We start from the raw sequence: 22,147 nt of genomic DNA on the forward strand, positions 1-22,147 counted from the left end.
GATGAGAAAATAAATCAGTACATATTTGTAGTTTGTAAAAGAAAGGTTCTGATCACAGCACAAATATAATTTTCTAAATTTATTCATTGACAGTCATTATATTCTAGTTGTACCTTGACCAGTTTACTTCAGCTAACCTGGGCATAGGAATTCCACTCCTGGCCAGCAACTTCATCAGTCCAAACATTTCAGTTCACCTTCAGAGTGAAAATGGAGTCCTGGGCTTGGTAAGTATAGGGTCCATGAAGGTTGATGTCATGTCCATGGGTTGGTTTGTTGTTTCCTTTTCACCAATCTGGCTATACTTTGAGCTCAATGAGCTGCTGGGTTGCATGGTGCTGAGCATTCTTGCTCAAGCCTAGGAACATACTTGAGCACATGCTTAACTGAGAGAGATGTCAAGCGGTCCTATTGAGACTATGGATCTGATAACAATCTTAAAATGAACAATGTGTTTAGGTAAAGGGCTTTGCTATGTTGGTGCTGGAGTACTCAGCACCTTGCAGGATCAAGCTCTGTAAGAGGTTTTTTAGTTAGACGTCATTCATAATTTTAAACTAATATAATCTGTATGTATATTTTACTCTAGTGATGTTTTTGAAATTGAACCTGGGTGCCTGGAACTTCATGAAATTCTGCAGCTTACATGATTTCATAATTGTAATAGCTTGTACTAATGTGCTAACTAATTCAGGGACTAGTGTACATTTCAGTACACATGCCAAATAAAAGTGGTATGCCACACAGAGAAAAATCCAGGTGTATACTGTGTTTATTTTGCAACACAAACATTACAGTTAATAAAGGAAAATATTTGTGGTGTTCTGGAGCATTGATAAATATTGAGACTGTGTTTTGTTGTCAGGGTCCTTATCCACTTGAAAACGAGGTAGATCCAGACCTGATTAATGCAGGTAAAATCATTAACATGCTTTAACTTCTGGAAGCTGTTCGTAACTGATTTAACATACTTTATTTGATAGAATACTAAATCCAGAACACTGGCGCAATGTTACTTTATTTGTTGTTTTGCCCTTTGTTAATACTGACATTTTCAGTGACAATGAATTTTGCTTATGAGTGACCATTAATGTACTAGCTAGTCAATTTGTGTGTCATCACTGCTTTCTAATAGCCGTTAGTGACAGTTAAAGGAGGCTCTTTTTTCAACCCAAGGGTCAAGGCTTGTGGTTTTCTTTTTGGAAGCAAAAGATCCTTAGACCTGTTCCCCAATTCAGCATGTACACTTGAGTTGTGAGGTCTATATGTATATGCATTTGTTCAGCTATATTTCCTGGGTTTTTGGGAGGTGCTAGAAATTGATCCCAGGGGCACATTTGACAAAATTCGTGGTCTTCAGTCACTAAGTTTTGTATCTTGCCTTATTACTGAGTGGTGATATCTTTGGAGGAAAAATTTGAGCAACTCTTCAGAGATCTCACTTGAGTATTTGGAGGAGTTGCCTCCATCAGTAATTCACCCATTGTAGGTTCAGACAACGTCTCCTTCACTTTTGGCCAGAAAAAGTGGCCGTACAACTTTGAAATGAGAAAGCTGGCTTGCTAGGTTTCTGTTTGTTGGTTTGTTTTTAGTTTAGTGTAATAATTCAAAGTTTTGCACATCCTTGCAGTTAATACAGTTCTGCTTAAACACATACATGCCTTGCTTTTGCACTGGGATGTGCCAGTACAGAGACTGCATCTGTATATATTCCCATAAATTAGAGTGTTAATGGGACACTGCATGGAGGGCAGCAGCCCTGCATATTAGGACATTGCTTGTTGTTCTTCCTGTTCCCCTAACTGTCAGGGAGCGAAAGGAAGGTACCCAGCTTGTAGGGATGCCTCCCATTCCTGGCTGGCGAGGGGAGGGGGCGGAGGAGTGATTCACACAAGCCAGGTAATTTGCCCTCAATCCCTGACAGTCAGGGAAATGGGAAGAAGAGCAAGCAGCATCCTGGTACACATGGCTGTTGCCCTCCCTCTGCTCCCAAAATGGCACCCTTGAGTGGATCCCAGTGCCTGATGAGGTATATACATCTGGTATTTTTAAAAGGGCATTACCTAATCCTATAGATTTCCCCTTTAGTAGAGCATGTTAGCTAGTACAGCTAAGCAGAGTAGGCAAAATGAGATAAAGCACTGACATTTAACCAAGTTTGTAATTTAATTTAGCTGTACGCTCCAGCAACTGCTCACTGACTGGTAAAAATATTTGCTGCCTGGCTTAATTAATTTTATTCTGTTATCATAGTGTTGTTTTTCCCACTTTGAGCTGTGCCATCTCTGCAATATTACTCATGAATTATTTCACCATCTAAGAGTTTCACCACCAACTGGCTGTTGAAATACTTTGAGGGGGAGATTTTCCAGGGCATAAAGGGGAGTTAAGTGCCCGCCTTTGAAAATCTCTCTCTCTCTCTCTCTGTACATGTGCTCAAGTTAACTTCTGAATAATTTTTTTTCAAAACTAAATAGGTGTAAAATTGTTCTCTAAAAATAATTTATCCTAAATTGATAGTGATCATCTGGCATTAGAAGTATTCTTTCAGAACCTGGAAGCTGCGATGGTTATATGCATCAATAAGGCAAATAACTAGGCAAGAAGAAGAAAGAGGATTAGTTTTTTCCATATCATCTGTCACTAGGTTGGCGTCCCCATTCCATAAAGGTCCCACACCTTCCCTGACCACCTTGTTGAAGCCGTTCTTGTTGTCCTTCACATCCCTTGCTAGCTGCAACTGCACTTTGGCCTTCCAGGCCTTACACCCCTACATGCTCAAGCAATATTTTTTAACTCCTTCCTTGTCATCTGTCCAGGTTACCCTTTCTTTGGAGCTTCTTTTTTGTGTTTAAGCTCACTGAAGATTTCTCTGTGCAGCCAAGCTGGTCCCTTGACATATTTTGATGTTCCTCTTGCACACTGGAGTGGTCTGTTCCTGCACCATAATAAGGCTACTTCAGAATACCCAGCTCTGCTGGACTCCTTTCCCCTTCCTAATAGCCTTCCAGAGGATCCTGCACATCAGTTCCCAGAGGGATTCAGAGTTTGCTTTTCTGAAGTGCAGTCTGTTGCTCTCCTTCCTTCCTTTTGTCAAAATCCTGAATTTAACCATCTCCAGGTTAATGCTGTCCAGGTTGCCACTTACTACTTCCTCTCCTGATTCTTCCCAACTTGTGAGGAGCAGGTCAAGAGGAACATGAGTCCTAGTTGGTTCCTCCAATACTTGCTCCAGGAAGTTACCAGTCCTTTAGTTCTCTACATTTCAGCAATGCACTCCAGCATAACCACTCTGAACTGGTGATTTAGAGGTCACAGCTCCTCTTTTTCTTGGCTGAAGTAACACAGTAAGGGTGTTGTTTTTCCTAACCTCTCAGTTCTTTCAGATAAATTTTAAGGCTTGCCCTACAGATCCAGCAAATCACATAGGCTTCCCCTTTTGGATAAGGAAGATGTGGACAAAAAGAAAGCAATGAGATCAATGAAAACTCCAATTTACTATTGTAATAATGGTGGGATCTGTTTTAAAAAACCACCTTGTTTTCATGAAAGACTTAGCAAAACAACTGATGTCGTAGGTGAACACAGGCTCTGTCTGAAGGCATTGGACACAGCGTTTAAATCACAGGACAGAACCTTAGGAGGATATATTAGCTGAAGTGCTCCAGTGAAGCCGTATATCTCCCTCCTCCTTCCAAGACTTTCTGGATACACTCAAAATTGATGACAGGTCAGAAAGAGAGAGACTTTCAAGGTACTAGCCCGCATTTCGATATCAAATTCATCTTATAAAAACTCCAGAACCTGAGCTGCTTCCGCTGAGGCTGAATATTTTGCCTTTGTCTACGCCAGGCTTTGAATTTACACTGATTTTTGAGCAAGCCCTAGTTGTGGTTTTGCCCCTAGGAGCTAACAGAGTTCCAGTGAGGCCAGCAGAACAGCTTTTGTGTTCTAGAAACTTCATTTCAAATGCCCAGCTGCCAGTTTGACTTGCCTGGTTTCTGGTGACGAACTGGATCTTAAAGTAACAAATGTAGCACGGGACTCTGGTTTGACTTGGATGCATGAGGACCCAGCATTGGAAATTTTGAAATTCTTGATGATCACGTTGAAAGATTGGTTGATCACCCCACATGATCAATTTTTCTTGTGCTCAAGCAGTCACCCTTTGCATTGCTGGTGTTCAGTGCCATTGATAGACCAGCCAGCAGCAGAGCATCTGGAACTGCTGTTGGTGCTCCCTGGCCTGCAGCTGCTGCACCGTGGGCTCCTCTGCCCCCTTCAAACTCAGACAACAGTGGCAGCTTCTGCAGCTGCTGCCAGGCTGCCCTGGTGTGCTGCACAGTGTGCCTCTGCAGCATGGCACTTCTGGGTTAGGCCCAGTCCTCCTGTGTTCCTTGTGCTGATCCCCGGGAGTGGAGCCTGGGCATGCAGCTGGGAAAAGCAGGATTGGGCCCCGGTGTGCCGGCCTGGGAAAACAGATGGCCCGACTATAGTTTTGCTCCTTCTTCAGGGGCTGCTCCAGCTCAGGGAGGCATGCGGTGAGTCTGGCTGAGGCCCACCACACTTCCCTGAAGCTAGGCCCTTTTCATCTGCTTATGGCACTCCATTTCTGCAGCCTTGCTGTGCTTCCTGGTGCAGGAGCTCAGCCTCTGGCTGCCCTTTCTAAACTTAGTCATTTGGGCTCTATAGCTCAGCCGGGGTCACAGTAAATACTGCCATGTGGGGTGGCCAGAGCAGCTGGCTGCTGAGCCCAGGGAAGAGGTTTGGGGAGCTGAGGCAGGCAGTCACCAAGTGGGAAGAGGAAAGCAGCCTGCAGCATGGCATTGAGCAAGCTTCTGGCTGCGTGGGGGAGGAGGCGTGGGCCTGAGCTCCCGCCTTACATACTGGTGAAAATTGGATTATATGCTATTCTTGTCATGTGTGCTGGGGATTGCCTACCCGGGTCTAATCTTTCTACTGATTGGAGAGACCTCTCCGGTCAACATGAAACCACTTAGATGAGTAGGGGGTAGTTATGTTGATAGGAGAAGCTCTCCCTGAGACTACAGCTATGCTACTGCAGAAAGTCAACCTAAGCTATGAAACTCCAGCTATGTGAATAACGTACCGGGGAGTCAACATATCTTAGTTTGTTACCCGCAGGTCTACACTGTGAGGGGGTTGATGGGAGAGTGCTCCCATTGAATACTCTTCTCATCTGGGGTAAAGTAGGGGGTTGACTGCAAAGAGATCTGCAGTTGATAGGTGGGTCTTAACTAGATCCACTAAATCAACCACTGGTAGATTGATCTCTGTGTCAATCTATGCTGTAGTGTAGACATAGGCTAATTAATGGCTTTATTCAGCCCCTGCCCAACTCCCTCACAACCTTTTTACAGAGTAACCTGCCCCTCCCATAATTCAAAAAAAGTTTATACCAATAAATATGGATAGGGTCTGATGGAGTTTGACATGCTGATGATGATTCCTTTCTACTGGATTTTCCTATTTTTCCAGTTCTGCAAATATAACATCCCATTTCTTTTACAGGTAAAGAGACAGTCACTGTTCTTCCAGGTTCCTCCTATTTCTCTAGTGATGAATCATTTGCGATGATTAGAGGGTATGTAACAGTACTCCTAATCTGTTAAAATGCTAAACAGAATAGGATGAGTCACTAACTAATTTATTAGTATTGCTCTGCAATGTGATTATTATTTAACAACCTGTAAATTTATTGTGAATGTTCAGTGAGAACCTACAGAAGGAGTAGTTCAGGGTACTAGAAACTGAAATATTCAACTAACTGTGACAGATATTGTAAGGATGTTTGCGGCTAACACTTGGCTGTATATAAACACATTCATAAGAGTGTTTTAAATGACTACTTTTTAATGATTTTCCTAGGAATCTAATCTGTACTAGCGCACTGTATGTTCTCTTTGCTCAGCTTGTGTCTGCAGTGCTATTCCTGCCTCCCTGATGGAAATTCACCATCTGCACCTGTTTTTTGTTTAAATATAAACACACGCTAAACCCTAATGGCTCTGAAAAGATAATCAGTGCATGTAAATACATGAAGGAGGGCATTTAAAAATGTGAGTTCAGCACTGGTTTACTGTGAATGTAGTTAACTAAAACCAGACAAAAGTTATAATGCTTTGGAGCCTCAGAAGGCTGAGAGAAATCCAAGCAGTGCTATGGGGAAAAAAGTACCTGTGTGGCAAACTGCTCAGTTCCTCTGTTGTTTACTACCATTTTTAAGAGTTTTACGTTGATAGATTAAGACAATGAGCAAGTAATTTGGCAGGCTGTTATTTTATGCAGTATGCTAATTGCACACTATCTTTTTACCAGAGGTCATGTTGATTTGACAATGCTTGGAGCAATGCAGGTGTCCAAGTATGGTGATCTGGCCAACTGGATGATACCTGTAAGTAAACAGCTGTACCATGAGTGCACCTGATTTAAATAATACAAATACATGTTTTTCCCAGCTTCTCTCCTAACAACTGTGTTCTGAAACTTCGGTTTCTAAACCGATAGCAGCAGGAGGAGATTGTTCTTCGTTTAACATGTATTTCCCTTTGTTGCAGTCTCAGGTGCCTAACTTTATACATTTTTTTTTTTGTTTTGTTTTTAACAAATGTTCAAAAACTGGAGATTTAAGGAGCTGTGGAGACGTTTGTTAGTGGGACCATTGTTCCAGACATACAAATTTTTTTCAATATAGAGTTCAGGAAGACTTTTGACACAAAGAAAGTGTACTGTTTCTTTAAATCTCTGGCAAGGAAACAGGGTGAGTGGGTAGAATTCTGGTAGAAACTGGGCTGTGAGGCAGAGAAAATGAAAAAAAACATGTAGCTTTGAGGATGATACTGTTTTCCTTCAGTATTGTTGGCTTCAAGGATCCAAAACCCTAGAGTCAGGGCCCTAAAATTGAGCTTGAGTTGTAAAAAACTGAGACTTTTAAAATAATATTTTGGGGTCCTATTTGCATTTTTGTTCTTGAGTTGTTAAGGTTCCTCTTTTCATGCTTTTCTGGGAGTTTTAGAGACTTGCTGCATACACATTCAGTAGCTCTGAAGACAACATCAACACTGGTAGGAATCAAAGATTGTTTAACTGAAAAGAGAAGATACAGAGCTTGAAGTTGGTAGGAAAGAAGACAACCCTATAACCAACAGTCAAAGCAAATTTATTTTATATGGAAACTGGAGATTCCAAGAGGTTCCTGGCTGATAAAATAAGGAAGTTGGACTTAGTTGGATAGAGAGAAGTTAGAAGGGACTGTGAGGATCATAGAAGTTTTACAGCAGTACGTATTAAGGTCACTGGTTCTGTCTGCATATAAGCAAAGCCAAAATATTACACTCCAGTGATTGATTGTTTTAAACTCATTTGTCTTTTCTACATTCATTAGACACTATAATAGAGGCCCAACGTAAATGTATACCCCAAATTAAAAAACATACTAAGACACCAAAAAAAAGAGCCACCATGGGTTAACACCCATGTAAAACAAGCAGTGAGGGATAAAAAGGCATCTTTCAAAAAGTGGAAGGCAAATGCTAGTGAGGTAAATAGAAAGGAACATAAACACTAGCAAATGAAGTGTAAAACTGTAATAAGGAAAGCCAAAAAAGATTTTGAGGAACAGCTAGCCAAAAGCTCAAAAACAATAACAAGAGGTTTTTTAAATATATTAGAAGCAGGAAGCCTGCTAAAAAAAACCAGTGGGTTCCCTAGATGATACAAATACAAAAGGAGCAATCAAGGACAATAAAGCCATTGCAGAGAGACTAAATGATTTCTTTGCTTCAGTCTTCACAGCTGAGGATGTTGGGGAGATTCCCAAACCTGCACCGTTTTTTTGTGGGAAATGAAACTGAGGAACTGTCCCAGATTGAAGTGTCGTAAGAGGAGGTTTTGGAACAAATAGATAAACTTAGTGTTAACAAATCACTGGGACCGGATGGCATTCATCCAAGGGTTCTGAAAGAACTCAAATAGGAAATTGCAGAGCTATTAACACTAGTTTGTAATCTGTCCTTTGGATCAGCTTCCGTACCCTAATGACTGGAAGATAGCTAATGTGACACCAATATTTAAAAAGGGCTCTAGAGGTGACCCTGGCAATTACAGACTGGTAAGTTTAGCATCAGTTCCAGGCAAACTAGTTGAAACAATAGTAAAGAATAAAATTGTCAGGCATGTAGAAGAACATAATTTGATGGGCAAAAGTCAACGTGGTTTCTGCAGAGGGAAATCACGTCTTACTAATCTGTTAGAGTCCTTTGAAGGGGTTAACAAACATGCAGACAGGGGAGATCCAGTGGATATAGCGTACTTAGATTTCCAGAAAGCCTTTGACAAGGTACCTCATCAAAAGCTCTTATGTAAATTAAGTTGTCATGGGATAAGAGGGAAGGTCCTTTCATGGATTGAGAACTGGTTAAAAGATAGGAAACAGAGGGTAGGCATAAATGGTACATTTTCCAGATGGAGAGGGTAACTAGTGGTGTCCCCCAAGAGTCAGTCCTAGGACCAATCCTATTCAATGTATTCATAAATGATCTGGAGAAGGGGGTGAGCAGTGAGGTGCAAAAGTTTGGAGATGATGCTAAACTGTTCAAGATAGTCCAGACAAAGGCAGACTGTGAAGAACTTCAAAAGGATCTCAAACTGAGTGATTGGGGAACAAAATGGCAAATGAACTTTAATGTGGATAAGTGTAAAGTAATGCAGATTGGAAAATATAACCCCAACTATACTTTCAATATGATGGGGGCTAATTTAGCAATAACTAATCAGGAAAGAGATCTTGGAGTTACCATGGATAGTTCCTTGAAAACATCCACGCAGTGTGCAGAAGCAGTCAAAAAGGCAAATAGGATGTTAGGTATTATTAAAAAAGGAATGGAAAATAAGGCAAGGAGTATCTTACCGCCCCTATATAAATCTATGGTATGCCCATGTTTTGAATACTGTGTACAGATGTGGTCTCCTCACCTAAAAAAAGATATCCTGGCACTGGAAAAGGTTCAGAAAAGGGCAACTAGAATGATTAGGGGCTTGGAACAGGTGCTGTATGAGGAGAGGCTAAAAAGATTGGGACTTTTCAGTTGAGAAGAGAGGAGGCTGAGGGGGAGCATGATAGAGGTATATAAAATTATGACAGGTGTGGAGAGGGCGAATAAGGAGAAGTTATTTACTTGTGCCCATAATACAAGAACTAGAGGACACCAAATGAAATTAATGGGTAGCAGGTTTAAAACTAATAAAAGAAAGTTCTTCTTCACTCAGCGCATAGTTAACCTGTGGAACTCATTGCCAGAGGAGACTATGAAGGCTAGGACTATAACAGAATTTAAGAAGGAGCTAGATAAATTCATGGAGGTTAGGTCCACAAAAGGCTATTAGCCAAGGGTAGGAATGGTGTCCCTGGCCTCTGATTGTCAGAGGCTGGAGATGGATGGCAGGAAACAAATCGCTTGATCATTGTCTTCAGTGTCCCTGGGGCACTTGGCACTGGCCACTGTCAGCAGACAGGCTACTGGGCTGGATGGACCTTTGGTCTGACCCAGTATGGCCATTCTTACGTTTTTATGTTATGTTCTGATTCACTTGCCGCAGCATGGTCTAATGTTGCTAGATACATGGTTTCAGAGCTCCTTGGTAAAAACTCTTGAGCAAGGAGTGACACAATTACTAATTTTGCCTTCATTTACAGCTACTGATTTGCACACCTTTTTTTTTCTTTTTTCCCCTTGAATTTGATACCAATGTCAATAAGAACTACGGATTTTCACAGCTAAAGTGATGAAATTCTAATCCATGGGTGGAAGAATGAATTTGACCCCATTTCAAAAGGTACCATATGGATAAAAAGATTGTCAGGGCAATTTGAGAATTTTTTTTTCAGGCGGTAAATTCTTCAATTATTGTGAAAAATGAGACTTAAGAATTAATGTCTCCTCTCTGTGAACCTCTAGCGGGTGGTTGTGTGTTTTATATGCCTGCACTCAGTTTAGGGAACCTGGAGGATAATCAGGTATTCTGCCGGGCCAGTGTTTCTTGTGTTTTGGATTTTGCATTTCTTAAGATCCAAAATAAGTAATAAAATCAGTCTTTTTTGGAAAGGAGAATACGGGGGGTGGGGGAACCAAATTATATTTTTATTGCCTGATATGGTTCACAATCTACATCAAAGTGAGATTAATATGGAGTCACCAAATATGTTGCTAAAAAGAGTCAAGGACTGAAGCCCAATATTGTTAAAAATTAGCATATGGAGGATAATCACAGCTATGCTCTAGTGAGTTCATATTTCCTTTTAAAATCAATTTAGTGTCTAAATTTTTATCAGATGAGTTAGATGTATAAATGATTATCAGTCTGATTCTGTAGATACAAGTGGGATACAGACTGTATTGTGTATCTTTTCCTTTGTCACCCGATAAACCACTTTAGTCATCATGTTGAATTAATACACTTCTGTCAGTGGACTTCATCTTCTTCATTTTGTAGAGGATGTTACTAATGATAACAATAAAAAATGAGCTAATTATTTACCTACTGTTTTGCAAAAATGATTTTGAATCATTGCATTCTGGATCATGAAATGTGTGCATCATTTAAACACGCAGACATTTCATTCTAAACTTCTGGGGAATGAGCTTAACATATTTCTTACTGAAATAATTTAGGTAGGTTACTGAAAAAATACTGAAAACCTCAATGTAGGTTACTGAAAAAATAATTTTTGTTGCACACACTAATGATTTTTCTTGTGTGAAATATGTTCATCTGAATTTTTGAAGTTTTTTTTTAGTGTGGGTATTAAGAAAAAGCAGTCTTGGAATGGGAGATTACATGAGTCGTACATATTTGAATGTGAAATGCACTAAAAGTGTAGTATTTAGAAATGATTGCAACATATGTTCAGTGTTTCAGTTTCAAACTGCCATTACGGTTAGTTTGAATGAAGTCCTCAGTCCTACGCTAGAGTCCAGTGTCGTTCCGTGACGCGCAAAGTCGCATTAGAGCTCTGAGTACAGAGGTCTATATTTGCAAATCCTGATGAAGGATTGGGGTAATATTTTAAGTATTTTTACCAGCGTGTGCCACATTGTTGTTGGTATTCTTAGGATGATGATTTATTTAGATTATGCTGAAAGCCCATTTCAACAGCTAGTAGAAGTCTGTCCATACAGGTCTTGATGTTCTAAGGCATATTTGGGTTTGATCACTCAAAAAAAAACTGCTGCCCAGCAAGGATTCTTCTCCTTACAGTAGTCTTGTACAAGGAGATCCACAGTCTCTCCAGCTATAGAGCTTTTGCTGCACTTACAGTTTGAAGTTAGGGCTTTAATCTGCACATCTTTATGGTTTGAATCCTTAGCCAAATTAAGCCTAAACATTAGTCTTAGACTAACGTTCCTTATTGATACCATTCAAGCTGACAGTCAATGTGCTAACATCTATGGATTGTGGGCGTGTCCTTCATGTTAAAAGTCCCCTGACTATCTGGAATCACTTCTTCCCCAACCCCCAAGACAGTGTTGTGCCAGCTTTTCCTGAGAGGATTGTGAGAAAGTTGGTTTGAACTGTCTGTCTGGAAAGTGCTATTTTGTCTACTTTATTGTTTCTATCGTAAATGTATCTTGAAGTTGAAAAGAGGAACATTTTTATAAATGAAAAAGTAAATGAAAGACAACCTGCTCTCTGCTGTGCAAAGTACTGGTAACCTATGCAAGGGAGGTACATGCAGTGTTGCCTCACGTGCCTGATAGATGCCTACTGAAAAACAGGAGTATACTATCCAAAGATACTATCCAAACTTTCAGTAGTAGCTGTGACTGAAGAGGTTAATCTTAAAGAGCAGATATTTAAGTTTTCCTTGGTCTTATGCTACTATCTATTTTAAATAAGCTAATATGCCATCATTATGAGGTGCTTTGCTGAGGTCTGTGTGTCCATTTTGTTGCGAGATTTTATATGTCCATTTTGTTGAATAATATACAGACACTTTACTGCAAGAAGCCAACAATCAAGGGCACTTAGTTCCATATTATTGCATCATATTTCATTTAGCTTTCTGTTTTCACAGTTTCATCATTTTTATATGCCCTGAGTTTCTGGTGGTATTTCCATCAGTTGGAGGCAAGTAATAATCCTAAGACTTCAAGTTTTGAATAAGTATCATAGTGAAACTATCCTTGCTCTACCTTAACAGCTCGACATCACTCACACGCTGATGCTTATATATGTATTTGCATACCTTTTATAAAGAGGAAATGAACTGGGAAGGGTTGTTAAAATAGGTGTAGCCCATTCCTTCTCTAACTTTTAATGGAGGTGGGACTCCCATGGCAGTTTGAGTCAAGAAGAGCATTGCTTCTTGGGATAATACTCATGGGAATGGGAGGAGCTTGTTTCTAACTACAGGTTCTTGACAGGCTCATACCATAAACTATGAAGATTTATGTCCTTTGTGTGCCACAGTCTTTTTCTCAGGGCCACTGACTGTATTTGCTTGCATCTTCAGGTTCCACTTCTGCCCTTCCTCAAGCTTATTTAGCTCATGCCATCCCAGGCTCCTACCTTAGCACCTTCATTGCAGGGGTTGCTCAGATCCTGGACACTCAGCCTTTCCAGGACTTGCTTCTAAGTGAGAAAAATGTACTATCTCTATACCTCTTCCTTGGTGGCAAGTTCACAAGCCTACTTACCATAGAATGCAGTTCTATTACTCTCTGTGGAAGCCAGGCACAGGCTGGAGGTGGGCACCTACTGCTCTTTAAGGCCTACCCTGAGGCACAATACCCTCTTTTTTTCACTAGCTTTAATAGTTTTTTTTGTTTGTATTCCACAAAAGGAAATGTCTTTCCCTGGAAGGAGCGAAGAATAATATTTTCAAAAGTGCCTAGATCACTTAGGGGCTTAAGTTTTATTCACTTACAATGAAACTCATTGCCCACTCAATTGAAGACGGACAGGTCACCCATCACACATTTTAACCATTTGTGATTATATTGTCTGTGTCTCTGTTCACATTGTCTCTGTATAACTTTTACTTCTGCCGGTATATCTTCTTCTCTTATCTGTTTTCCTCACTCTTATTCTTCTTGTGCCTAGTAATATCTCTTTCTATCCTACCCCTATCTGCACCCCTACTTTTCCTGTGTTTTAGTCTCATTCCCTCTTGCACCCCCTCCCGCCCCCAGCAATCATCTCTCTCTTCTGCTCCTCAGCATCATTCAGGGCTCTCTCCAGCTTCCTCAACAGTCCAGCTATCACTTCTCTCTTGGTGTCCCTCCTGCTTTCTCACCCGCTTTAGGTATTAGTCTGGAAATTTGTTGCTGAAAAGATGTTGTGTATTCCATTTCCTACAACCTGGAAAAGGGGCATCACATCCCTGTGGGCCCCTTTCCTAGACACCAAGAAGAAGGGGTTGGGGAGAAAACAGAGGAGTTGAAATATTCTCTCCTGATCCAAGGAAATCATAGTTGCTCTTATTCTGTTTGTACTCTGCTTCTTCTCCTTCCCATACCTATGGGATATAAGCTCCAGGACCTCTTACCTTTATTGATAGCCCCTCTATTTCCCTGATCTAGGCTTTGAGAGAGGGAGATATGTTACATATTGCAACATCTCTTGCTGCAACTTGTGTAAGCCTTACCATACCACTGTTAAAATGCTGGTTTTTTGTTGCTGTTTTCTAGTCCCATGACCAGTGCTAGGCTCAAAACAACAAGACTTCTTGATGCATCTGTCAGTGGCCTTGGGCAGAGAAGGCTTCACTTTCAATGTACACCAACCCCAAACCACCCTTAGAAGGAAGAAGTTAGCTTAGTCTCCTTGTATTGATTGTAAACCATTCTGCCTATTGTTTTGGCCAGGTGCAAGGCAGTCTAAAGGCACTAAACCATGTCCACCAATTATTTCACACACTCAGCTGTCAGTCAGGTTTGAATTCCGAAATGAATCTTAGGGATGAACAGAAGAGTCCTGCTATCAGTTCCTTCAACCATGGAAATTTTCATCAGGTACAACTTGTTACATGAAATACTTCATCTTATAGATAATGGAGGTTTACAGTAGATTCACTTAAAATTGATATTTAGAAAATATTTTTGCTCTCACATTCTGATAATGATTGGTAAATATTGACTTTTTGTTTTCCAATTAAAAACCACTGTAGAAAGGTTAAAAATAATGACATGGTACATTTCCGCAGTATCTCTGTTTTACTAAATCCCAACATTGTTGAGTAAGCTATGCATCACCTTTCTCCCTCTCCCTCTCCCTCCCCGCCCCCGCACACTCCAAGCCATTAAATATCAAGCTTTAAGAACGGGGGTGGGCAGCGGGAACAATTTTAAAGTGACGGCTTATGCCTTCAAGGGATTCATTAACATTAATATCATACATATTGGTGCTGCTGATCTGATGTAACAGCAAATATACCATTGAACCAGAGACAGACAGACCCCGTGGCTAAGGGTTGAAGAATTCCAAAGAGTAAATTTTTTTTAAAACTTCTGTGGGTTCTATTTCTATAGATAAGAATTTCCTCCAAACTTTTGCCTTCTGTAGTACCATCACTAATGGACAGGTGCCATGCTCTGTCCTATATAATGGTTCTGACTGAATAACATACCTTTTTGGAAGATCTGTACTACATGAGAACAACAGAATATGGCTAATGAAGAATATTGTATCTCAGTTTTCATCTGGTACTTTGCAATAATTAGATGCAGTGCATGTAAAAAATTGGGATGTCTCCTTCTGAGTAGCACCACCTAAGTTCTGGAGGTAGAACACTAGGGGTGCATCTACACTAAAAACTACCTTCGAAATTAGGGGCTACTCGAAGTAGCCTGCAGAGTTTCTACACATTTTCCCTTGCTTCAAAGTTAACTTTGAAGTAAGGGAGCCCGACTTATAGGTCTTTACTCCATTCCCGAGAATGGAGTAGTGCCCTACGTCAAAGTTTAATTTCAAAATAGGGTGCGTGTAGGCACTCAACTTTGAAGTCTGTTACTTTGAAGGTGTACTTCAAAGTAAGCAAATTCAAAGTTATTTTGTAGTGTGGACATGGCCTAGGTGTTCTAACCATCAAGGTTATCTGTATGTGCAGCTGCATTCTCTATAGTCAACTTTAAATAATTAAACACACGACTAAGAAATTTATTCTTCTGCTGTAATCTAAATTCTGATATTGTGATAGGTGCTATAATTCAGTTAGGGGTTTTGGACTAGGAGGATGGGCTTATATAAACAAACATATGAACACACTAAAACATACACAATAACTATTAATTTTCAGTTCTTATACCATCTTTTACTCTCAATGATCCCAGTGTGCTCCACAAGCTGCAGACAATTCCAAGCAATTTTGTGCAGGTGTACCAGGTAGGAAAGGGAGAAGATAATAGGAACCTTTAATGCCCTGATGCCTCCCTGAACAAAAACAGGCTAAGATGCAAACCTAGTACTCCCTTGAGCACAAGGGAGAAGGCGTGACTAATGAGCCCAGAGATCCTCTAGAATGACATGCTCAGACAGTTGAGTGGTGGGTTGAACCTTCGTCCCTCTGAGACACATGTTGCCTTCAGACAAAGATGCTGTAGGGGAACATGTATTGTTCCTTGTCATGGAGCAGTAGCGAAACATGTTGCAAATCTTCTTGTCCCTGACACCCTTGTGTTTGTGGCAGCATCGAAGCAGCTCTTAAGGCACACTGGTTCTAATAAAAATCAAAGCCGTACCAAAAGTCACTTTAGCTTTTTTAAAAACTGATTTTAATTTGAAGCATTTGGCCTAAGGTTTTCAAAAGTGGCTAGCGATTTTGATGTCCAGCTTGAGACATCTGATAGGAGCCTGATTTTCTGAAAGCTGGGTGATCCCTTTTGAAAATCAGGGCTGTCTATGGAGTCTCAAGTTGGGCTCCCAACAGCTAAGGCATCTAAAAACAAGTCACACTTGGAAAAATCATCTTGGAATTTTAGAAATATCAGCCTAAAATCTTAATGCTGTATATCAAATCCAAGATCTAACATGGAGCAGCCTCAGTAATGACAATTAAAGTGTTAATCATGAAATCCATTTACCGGAAAGAAAATCATGATACCAAGAACTGACCGTTATTGAAGATTAACTTTTCAGGGACACAGTGAAAGAGAGAATTCCAATTTAATGTTTATTTGCTATCTATAGAGGTCAGTATAACTTAGGACACTGGAAAGTAATGTTATATATTAAATGGTAATTTTTCATCCTGTCCTAAATTACATTTGTGCACAGCTTTGGATGAGGATTTTTTTTTTTTTTTTTTTTTTTTTTTAAATCTCAGACCAGTTGAAAATCTGGTCTTCAGTGCATTAGAAAAGTTTCAGAGCTGCTACTTTTGGACCCGACCCAAAGTTAATTCAAGTTGGTGGAAAGACTCCTATTTTTTGCAGTGGGCTTTGAATGACACCTTGAGTGAGCTGATACACTAATAGTAAATAATAGAAAAATAATATAAAGGGAATCCTTCCTTTGGATTTCCCAGTATGTTGTAGTTTATCCATGTTTGTCTGTGCATCTCATCAGACCCTAACCTGTAAGGGGTTGTGTATGTATTTCCACTGCCTGTAACAGGACTTCTTCGGTCTTTGTAGGATCAAGAGCATGGAGTGTAAGCTCTCAGAGTGCAAACTGTCTTAATATTGTCAGCATCCAAGCTACTACCAGCAGATATGAAAAGTCATAATACAGTTACTTAGGCTGAGTCTGCAATATTGACCCATACTGGTATAACTACATTGCTCAGGGGCATGAAAAATCCACAGCCCAAACAATGTAGTTTCACTGACCTTATCTCCTCAGTGCAGACAGTGCTATGTCAGTGGGAGAGCTGCTCCCATCCATAAAGCTACCACCTCTCAGGAAGTCTCTCCTGTCAGTGTTTTTAGTGTAAGTTTTAAGACAGTAAAACTTTGGAGATGAGCTACATCCACTCTGATTTAATGTGTACTGATGTCACCCTCCCAATTCTAAATCCCTTTTTCTCTCTTCAGCAGCTGAGGAAGTCAGTTTCATCTCACAAAAACTTATGCCCTCACATCCTAATTATTCAGTTACTCTTTAAAGTGCTACCCGAATCCTTGTTCTTTTGTTGAAACAGACTACCATGGCTATTTCTCTGAAACTTTTCCCATTGACATTGTTCCCCTTTGAAACTCAGATTTTCCTAAACTTGTTTAATCCAGAACAAAACTTCATAATTTTCTCCAGTCACCATCCCATTTTCCGGCTACAATAGTAGTTTTAACCTCCAAAACGTTTATCTGTAAACAATTCTAAGTGAAAATCTGAAAGGTTCCTCTTGTCACAATCAGTCAGCAACCATTGCTTTCCCACCATTTTGCTGCTGATATTAATATTTCACACTGCTCTTGTTGGCATTGTAGCTGTCAGTCAAGATTAGTGTGAATCTCCTTCTTACTGATTAGAACAATGTTAATGAAGATGTAAGAATAACAGGGGTGGCACTGCCAATCTATGATTATGGATTTTTGGCCTTTTTCTGCAGTCTGCCTCTGGACACTTGGGCAATTAGCTGCTGTCAGATTTAAAGCAGGGATTTAATATGAAACTGAACCATTACTTTTGTGTTTTATGAACTAGCTATAGCACTAAAATGTTTGAGTCCTCTTCTCTCTGACTCCTCTTTAATAATTTAGATTGTGGGCCAGATTCACCCTTGGTGTAACTCCATTGAAGTCAGTGAAGTCAGAGCCGGGATTAAGCTGGGGAGATATCTGTATAAAAACCCTAATGGTGAAATTCATTCAGCTATAGTGTAGCCTCCCAAGTGAAGTGGCAGAAGATGCCACGTGTAAGAAATAAAAAAAATTAGAAGTATGAGAAATTGTATTGTAAGGACCGTTCCTTCCATGCCAGAGAGTGGGCTTGATAACATCCCTGATCAAGTCTCTCCCATTCATCAAGTCTAGTGCTCTATGAATATCAACCATTATACATTTATTTCTGACTTCCAAATTATGTGTTAAGATGCAAGACACACTTCTTGCATTATTATTGTAGGTAATGGAATGATTATGGGGTGCTGCAAAATAAGCAACTGATAGAAACAGAAAATATTTAGGCTAATTAAGTGTTTTGAATTTGAACATCTCTGAATATTTGTGGCTAATTCCCACTGCATTTGGAGCAGCTACCCCAAACTGCCTGAAACAGAAAATATGGTGGGAGTAGATTTGTTAACTCCAGACTGGGGAATCTGCAGTTACCTGGATTCTTACACTTCCTGGAGTTCTGCAGTTTCTCCGTGATAACATTATTTAAATTATAGCCATCAGCATTGACTTCTTTGCAGATTTCTGCTTATTTAGTGAAGCATGTAATGTAGAGTAGTTTCTGGTTCCACCTGCCTTGCTCGCAACAAATACACACCTGGAAGTCCTTCAGATCCCTTATAGCTGTAGAGAGGAGTGAGCAAGCTTTTTACATTAGGCTCCACTTTTCTTCTCTGCAGTTAGCAGAGCACCCACCCCACACCTTGAACCTGTGAAATGTAATGCAGACTGACAACTTTCAGTTATGATCATGTAAAAAAACCACTTTCAGCACGTGTAAGAAGGTAAGTCTATAGAAAGTAAAAACTTTATGTAAACTTGAATACTGTTTTTATGGATGTGTAACATTGCAATGTTTTTAATGAGATGGATGATCCTGAGACCCAGCAGCCAATTATGCTGTGCTCCACTTATGAAATTTCATGCCCTCCCTGGGGGGGGGGTCCCCCAACCCCACTTTAACCACTGGCCCCACACACACACACACACACACACACACACACACACACACACACACACACACACACACACACACACACACACACACACAGAGAGCCATAGAGAGGCCACTGCAGGTTGAAAGGAAGAGTAAAGTATATTATGTTAGCTCTGTTCTGCCTTCCAATTCCATGTGAGGTTTTTCTCTCCGGTTGTATTTTGATTTTCCCTTCTCCACACCTCATAGCATAGGGGGAGTATAGAGCTCATAGGGATGAAAAGAAATGGGTGCAAATCAGATGTTAAGAGTGGTAACATTCAAACACTGGTAGAAGAGCACTTCAGCCTCCTTGGACTTTCCATACCAGACTTGAAAGTTGCCATACTTAAGCCACAAAACTGCAAAATCAGACTGCAGTGTGAAACGGCATCTCTGGAAATCATGTGCAAATTTGGCATTGTCAGATTGAGTCTGAGTAGGGCCTAGGACAGGATAGCTCACTACAAAAAGTAATTTTCCCCCATCTGGTATTCTCACCTTCTCATCAGCTCTTGGGAGTGGGCCCCATCTCCCGTGTGAATGGGCCTCATTTGCACTGGTCCTCTGCATTGTAATGTAACACTTCCATCTTTACATGTGGGTATATATATCCCTGCCTAGCTGTAGTTTCCACTTGGTGCATATGACACAGTGAGCTCCAGCCCGCAAAAGCTTATGCCCAAATAAATCTGTTAGTCTTTAAGGTGCTCGGATTGTTTTTGCTGCAACAGCCTCACACAGCTACGCTTCCGAAAACAATCGGGATAGTAATCGATGTTCCCCTCTGCTTTTTATTGAAGGGAAATAAGAAATCTGACTTAGGCTGTGTCTATACTGCAGGGTTTTTTTTCCCCCAGAAATAACTTCTTTCAATGTTCTAGCATCAAAATAAATTATTTCTGTGAAGAGCGTTCACACTGCAAGAGCATTTTGAAATTGACCGTTCATACTAGAGAACCTAATGTTGAAATGGAGCAACGATGGGGTGCCTCCTGCTATGCCAATTAAGTTGTAATTACCCCTGCTTAGTTACATACTGAGTCAATTTTGAAATTGAGGAGGAGATCAGTGAAAGTTTGTTTGTTTTGGTGGCATTACTATTAGGAATTAAATGCCCCATTATTCCAGAATAACAAGCTTCTCAGTGTGGGCACAAGGGTTTTTCTGGAAAAAGGGGTGGATTTTTTGGGGCGTGAGGTGGAAACAGTGTTGACAAGCCCTTACATAGCTTCCTGTAGCAATCAACTTTTTCAGACTAAAATTTTTCACTGCCTGTTTCAACACCAGAACATATGTAAAAAAAAAAAAATCCTTAACTGTGCCCTGAACTGTGGAGCCATAATCACCGCACGAGCATGGATATTATGTAGGTTGTTCTTGGAAGTGACTTTTAACAACCACTGCACAACATGGACTATGTTTTGGTGGGGCCGTGTACAGCTCAATGGAAAGCTTAATTTGATGTTCTCTAGCCCTTTAATTGTAATTTACATCTGTATAGACTGCATGCATTTGAAAGCTGCACAGCAATAGGAGATTGGCTTAAGTACCTCTTTAGATGCAATTTCAGTGCATTCATTTGAATTTCACTTTGCTATTTTAATTCAGTGCCGGCAGCCATTTTGAATTAGTTTTATGGGAAAATAACTTAATAAAAATGGACACACTTTCCTTCAGGCATATGCCCTATTTTAAATTACTTTTCTGTTCTAGAAATAAATATTTAACATCACCAGCACGGTTACTTTTTAGCATGCTAAATTTTAGGGAAAAGATATCGTGAGAATTTTTTAAAAGTTTGTAGATTACTTAGGAGCCTAAATCTTAGGAAAATTGTATCTAATGTCTTTTAATTCTAGGTTTTGTTGTGGAAGTTCAAAAGTAAATTGGGCATTTAACATTTTTGAAGATCAAGTGGACTATTTAATGGTTAAATACATATTTTAGAAGTTGACTTTAGACAAGTCATTTTTTTGAAAAAAACTTTGCTGTGTATATCTAATAGCATGTAATGACACAATTATTGCATGCAAGGTCTGTAACTGTTTATTTCTGCATTATTTCTTTCACCCACTCTACTGCCACAACAATACCATTAATGACTTTTTAGTATTCCTTGCTAATGTTCCTTCAGTTAGTCTCTCTGTGTAAAATCTAATCTAGCTGTCAGAGATGGCAATATAATTGCAATAATTCTGTAATTGTGTAATTCTTAGATTTCCTGAAAGCCTTTGGCAAGGTCCCTCACCAAAGGCTCTTTTGTAAATTAAGTTGTCATGGGGTAAGAGGGAAGATTCTTTCATGGATTGAGAAGTGGTTAAAAGATAGGAAACAAAAGGTAGGAGTTAACGGTAATTTTTCAGAATGAAGAGGGGTAACTAGTGTTGTTCCCCAAGGGTCAGTTCTAGGAGCAGTCCTATTCAACTTATTCATAAATGATCTGGAGAAAGGGGTAAACTGTGAGGTAGCAAAGTTTTCAGACAATATTAAACTGCTCAAGATAGTTAAGATCAAAGCAGATTGTGAAGAACTTCAAAAAGATCTCACAAAACTAAGTGACTGGGCAGTAAAATGGAAAATGAAATTTAATGTGGATAAATGTAAAGTAATGCACATTGGAAAAAATAACCCCAAATGTACATACAATATGATGGGAGCTAATTTTGCTACAACTAATCAGGAGAGAGATCTTGGAGTCATTGTTGATAGTTCTCTGAAAACATCCATACAGTGTTCAGCACCAGTCAAAAAAAGCAAACAGGATGTTGAAAGAGAGAGAATAAGATGGAGAATATTTTATTGCACTTATATACAACCATGGTATGCCCACCTCTTTAATACTACTTACCATTGTGGTCCCCCATCTCAAAAAAGATATTTTGGCACTAGAAAAGGGCAACTAAAATGATTAGGGGTATGGAAACAGGTGTGATATGGAAAGAGATTACAGAGACTAGGGCTTTTCATCTTAGAAAAGAGAAGACTAAGTGGAGATATGATAGAGGTATATAAAATCATGAGTGATGTGGAGAAAATGATTAAGGAAAAATTACTTTTCCCATAATATAAGGAATTACTTGTTCTCATAATATAAGAACTAGGGGACACCAAATGAAATCAATGGGCAGCTGGTTTAAAACAAATAAAAGGAAGTTCTTCACACAGTGCACAGTCAACTTGTGGAACTCCTTGCCAGAGGAGACTGTGAAGGGTAGGACTGTAACAGGGTTTAAAAAAGAGCTAGATAAATTCATGGAGGTTAGGTTCATTAACGGCTCTTAGCCAGAATGGGTAAGGAATGGTGTCCATAGCCTGT

At 39.9% G+C, this 22,147-nt stretch overlaps 1 protein-coding gene across 1 annotated transcript in view; it reads left to right on the top strand.

Moving 5' to 3' along the window:
- OXCT1 (3-oxoacid CoA-transferase 1) overlaps nucleotides 1-22,147 on the top strand; it is a 143,235-nt gene that overhangs the window by 82,945 nt on the left and 38,143 nt on the right. The window contains exons 10-13 of the mRNA XM_074995618.1: nucleotides 133-227; nucleotides 866-914; nucleotides 5,533-5,605; nucleotides 6,340-6,415. Coding sequence (XP_074851719.1) covers nucleotides 133-227; nucleotides 866-914; nucleotides 5,533-5,605; nucleotides 6,340-6,415 — 293 coding nt within the window. The remainder of the gene's footprint in view (nucleotides 1-132; nucleotides 228-865; nucleotides 915-5,532; nucleotides 5,606-6,339; nucleotides 6,416-22,147) is intronic.

Source organism: Carettochelys insculpta, chromosome 5 (assembly GCF_033958435.1).
Source record: "Carettochelys insculpta isolate YL-2023 chromosome 5, ASM3395843v1, whole genome shotgun sequence".
Taxonomy (NCBI): domain Eukaryota; kingdom Metazoa; phylum Chordata; order Testudines; family Carettochelyidae; genus Carettochelys; species Carettochelys insculpta.